This window comes from Lupinus angustifolius, chromosome LG13 (genome assembly GCF_001865875.1).
Source record: "Lupinus angustifolius cultivar Tanjil chromosome LG13, LupAngTanjil_v1.0, whole genome shotgun sequence".
NCBI classification, from domain to species: Eukaryota; Viridiplantae; Streptophyta; class Magnoliopsida; order Fabales; family Fabaceae; genus Lupinus; species Lupinus angustifolius.
In genome coordinates this window covers 11,800,423-11,805,326 of record NC_032021.1, presented here as the reverse complement: position 1 = coordinate 11,805,326, position 4,904 = coordinate 11,800,423, and the positions used below count along the sequence as shown (strand labels likewise).

General features: G+C 33.1%; 1 protein-coding gene across 2 annotated transcripts; it reads left to right on the top strand.

Moving 5' to 3' along the window:
• LOC109325938 (rhomboid-like protein 19) lies at positions 697–4,904 on the top strand. 2 transcript variants are annotated; one of them, XR_002105203.1, is made up of 9 exons: positions 697–845; positions 966–1,090; positions 2,317–2,377; positions 2,493–2,659; positions 3,064–3,169; positions 3,270–3,472; positions 3,586–3,723; positions 4,476–4,642; positions 4,845–4,904. XR_002105203.1 is itself a non-coding variant. In XM_019558558.1 (8 exons), exons 1-8 carry the CDS (start codon positions 822–824, stop codon positions 4,570–4,572), a joined length of 921 nt encoding a protein of 306 aa, XP_019414103.1. In that variant the 5' UTR covers positions 697–821; the 3' UTR covers positions 4,573–4,724. The 2 variants fall into 2 exon arrangements, 1 of the variants encoding a protein (XP_019414103.1); XM_019558558.1 differs by lacking the exon at positions 4,845–4,904 and having other exon boundaries at positions 4,476–4,724.

The following is a 4,904-nucleotide window of genomic DNA, read 5'->3' as shown; positions in this document are numbered from 1 at the left end:
AATTTTGTGAAGAAAAAAAAATCATGGGTATTGGCCACAATTTCATGGATCTCGCCTAAACTCATGCTTAACAATCACGATTACTTTTTAGACTTAAAAAATTGGAAGCTATGTCTCACAACTACCACTTCCCCACATTTTCTACCTCTTATTAAATTATGAAAAAGTTGCAGCAAAAGAGGTAAATAAAACGTCTTTAATTGCACCTTTAGATAAAAAGTCCATTTAAAAAAGTGTATTCGATTGATAATTAAAGAAATGTATCATTAATGTAAAAATTTATACATAATTAATATATAATCTACTATTGATTTGTATTATTTTTTTAGTCAACAAAAATGAATATCAAGGGATGCAATAATAATGTATCAAACTCATACATATGTTACCAACGGGCGTTGGTTCAAGTGGTACATGTTTGACTCCCCTTAAGCAAGAACTCGAGTTCGAGTCTTGTGGATAGAAAAAATGTCTGTTGAGAGAGTTAGCCTCACGTACCTGTGAATGTTCCGGCTCGGACAGGATTGCCTTCAGTGCGGGATACCTGAGAAACCAAAAGAAAAAAACTCATACATATCATTTTCTTTAATTAAAAAGTGAAAAACAATTTAATATTTATATATCCTAGTGTAAAAAATGTGTCAAAGAATAATTACATTAATCGCTTATAAATATTAAATTCAAAGTGAAAATCCAATATTTGCATAAATTTCCGCACACGTGACCTTACCATAAAAAACACATCACACTATCTTCCTCAAATCCTCAAATTCATTTCTCAGATTTCAGATTCCAATCATCGCCATTCAAATCCCACTCCAATGAGCACACCTACACTTTCAGGGGTACCCCTTTTTCTTTTTAATCTATTCATTAACCTTAAATTCGATCCTTATTCTTTCTCGATTTAGATCTTCAATTCTTCAAATTTCAAAAATTACAACTTTACCCATTTCGATTTTCAGGTTTCTGGCCCCTTCTCTGGGATCACTAAGCTATGTAAGGGACTCGCTGTGGTTCTGATTTCTGGTCACATTTTGGTTCAGCTTTTTCCTTCAGTTGTTACCTATCTTGCCCTCATTCCTGCAAGGTATAGTTTTTTATTTGATCCTCAATTTGTGGGCAACTTTGGGTTTTCCATTATTATTTTCAAAGGAAAAAAATGTGAACTTCTTGATTTTGAGTGATTGGGTAGAAGAGTTTATGTTGCTTTATTTTCCAATGCTATCGGATCTATATATTGTAAGTTTGGTGTGTGCTCTAAAAAATGTGGTGAAAGCTTCAGTAATGAGCTATTCATACAAGTTTTTTTGTATGTAAAGCTTGCCCTTGAATCTGTTTGCACTTTTTATTTAGAGCATGTGCCAAATTGATACTTATAGCTAATTATTACCCATTATTTTTATGATTGTGGTTTTACGGAATAAACAGTAATTGCTATGTTTCTTGAACTCGAGAATTTTTAGTGGTTTCTGTTTGCTTATTGGGAAGCAGTGTTTTAAATTGCGGTCGCAGTTACGTTACGCTTATTGCAATTGCGGGAAACTGCGCTCAATGTGGACATGATGTTGTCACAGAGACTCCCGAAACTGCAATATTGTGTTGCGAAATGCAATTTAAAACAATGTTGGGAAGTAATAGAAATGTTGGACTATATAAGACAAGTTATTCTTATGATGTTATTCATAGATTAAAATAGGATGGATTGGAAGGCATATTGCCTTTTGTAATTTATGAATTGCATTATATAGGATGTGTAAAATGTATATATGATTTATAACTAATGTTTGTACTATTTACTTTTCATGAAATAAATTGCTAATACTGGCCACCATTCTTAAACAGTTGTCCCAAGTTTCTAATTGTTGAATTACGACTATTAAGTTGCCAATATTTAGAAGTCTCTATATAAAATAATGGGAAGTCTCTATATTCCTCAGATTGCACATCTGAAGAGATTAAAGTGTGTAATTACTTGCTTGTAGTTAATATATTCTAGAATCTTGATATGTACAAATAAAAGTCAGAGAAGAGTAGCTAGAAGTGAAGTCTCACAATTTCTAATGGCTACTGTGGACCACAAATTCCTTGTTTTTAGAAAATAGTTATTTCTTCCAGATCACAGAGATGCCAAACTTAAGGTTTTGATATATTTTATTAGTACATATATAAGAATTTTAATCATGACATAGCTTATTATTTTGAAAACTTTGTTTGTTTCACATTCTATGTATAAGAGTGATTATGTAGTGGACCATTAATATTTTGAAATCTATTTGTTATAGAAGTTATCTTCCTCTTGTGTTCATTTTGCAGGACAATCCCATTTGCTTGGAATCTCATTACAGCCGGTTACATTGAACAATCTGTATATGGGGTATACACTTGCTGTTTTTCAAAATATGTTTCTGTCCTCAGTTCATCGTATTACCTGAGTTGTATCTGTTGCTTGAACGAAAACTTCACATAACATGGTTTTTGCAATTTCATAGGTAGTTGTTAGCACATTCGGTCTCTTGTTTATTGGGAAGCTGCTTCAACCAATATGGGGTTCCAGGGAATTCTTGAAGTTTATCTTTGTGGTTAACTTTCTAACTTCTGTGTGTTTATTCATCACTGCTATTGCCTTATACTACATTTCAAGGAAGGAGATTTACCTGTAAGTATATAAAATAAAATCAATTACCATCTTAGATGATATTTCCTGTCTGTTGCTCATGCTGTTTTCTGTTGTATTTTTTTCCGTTAAATAGATTTCCCTCTTTCCCACACTTTTACTACTGTTCGGGTCTCCATTTTTTGTTAATTAAAAGCCATGGAAGCCCATTTGAAGCTGGATTACTTATGCCCTTTTGACTTTGACTGTTTAACATATACAAAAATGTTGGTTCAGTATTTAAGCTAAAGCTTTTGATTATTTAAAATTGAAATGAAAGTATTGTTTTGGCCCTCAGACTTTTCAAGTTACTTGTTTTCTATGCTGCGTGTTTAATCTTAAACGAGATTCGATTTTCAATTTCCACCTAGAACTTTCTTTGATCTTTATATTCATTATTATTCTAGTTACATGCCACTTTCTGGATTTCATGGAGTTATATCTGGTTTCTTGGTTGGTATCAAGCAAATTGTACCAGATCAAGAGCTTCCTTTGATCAAGATAAAGACAAAGGTTTGGTAATCCTCCATTGTTTCTTCTAATTGATTAATTTTCAGCAACAATAAGTTTATGTAGAGGCCCTGAATTTGTTGCCATTTCCATGTATCTTCAGTGGTTGCCATCTATTGCCATATTGCTTTGCGTTGCTATTAGCTTCTGGAGACTAGAGGCTGCAGCGTATCTTCCAACCATAATATCTGGAACATATATAAGTTGGATTTACCTTAGGTACTGGCAGACAAAACCAGAAACAAAACTGAGGGGTGACCCAAGTGAGGATTTTGCATTCTCAACATTTTTCCCAGAATTTTTACGGTAAAATTTGCTTTTAGTTTGTAGGAAAAAATAATTCATTCATCATAAGGCTACTGTAACCTAACTAATTTGAAGAAACTTTTCTTTTTGGTGTTTGTTTCTTTGCCTTGTAGACCTGTTATAGACCCTATTGCATCAATATTTCACCGAATTCTATGTGGAAGATCTGATGCTTCTAATGATGCTCATGGTTACGCTCTTGGAAGTGAAGCTTTGCCCGGTTCTGACTCAATTGAGGCATCCAGGAGACGGTAATTTCACAGTCCTATTGTTTAGTCTTAATCAGATCTGCCAAAATATTGTCAAAAAGAAATATCTTGTTTAAACTATGACAAACAATCAAATAAATAAACAGTAAAGAGGTGAAGGTCTATAATCAACTTTTGCATTTTTTGTGTGTCTATTGGCTTTCTTTCTGCTAAATGATTCAGCTCAAATAGAGAAGATAAAAAGCTTAATGTAAATGTTATGAGTCTTTATTTTGCCTTTGTCATTTTATTTCCTTTTCTTGTTTCATTTCTATAAAGTGAAAACCATTTTTTTCTCAACTTTCTAGTTTCTGGTTAATTCTTCTTCCCTACATAAGATATACATAATCCAATATAAGAAATTAGAAGTAAAAACATGTGTTCTGTAGATTAATTCTTCAACTACTTTTTCATGGTTGTGAGATTATAGTTGTTCAGATCTTTTCTTTAGGTTTGAAAAAGTAGTGGGATAATAGTTGTACTTGCAATAGATTCATTTATCATGTAGGAAGGTTCTCTATAAGCAATTCCATGTGCTATTGCAACACCAACTAAAAGCAGGCATAAAATTGAGAGAAAAGGTGGTGGACTATTGATTAAGTTCTTTCCTTCTTTTTGTCGAAAACTTAATCATCTGTGACATGACCAAATGTTCGCAAATGATAGTTTTGTTCATATTCTGTTCGGAGATGAGGTTTTTTTTGTTGGGTTTTCTGCACAAAGTATTTTTCAATTTACTGTTCCTGTTCTTGCAGAGAACGAGGTGCTCGAGCTCTGGAAGAAAGGTTGGCAGCGGAGAGGTTGGCGGCGGCACGCAGCGAGTTGCAAAGAGATGCTTCGGAAAATGTATGATTCCTCAGCTTTTGTAAATTCAGATCAGCTCAGCCAATATGAAACTACTATAAGTGGCATTTTCATAGGTGGTACAATACTCAGAAATTTTTGTCTAGGTTAAGGAGGATTTTAATTTGGATTTTGCTTGGACTATGATCTTTGTGAAATTAGGGAACATATCTGTTGTCCCACAAAAGTGTGTCACTTCATATGTCACTGTTTTGATTGATTGAAAAAAATGTATTTAAGTTAAAATTTTCAGATTAAGTATGTTTCTTACCAATCCCAAGCAATGTAACTCAGTTACATGTGTACTTAGCAAAATATATGGAATCTTTAAGAATTGTTGC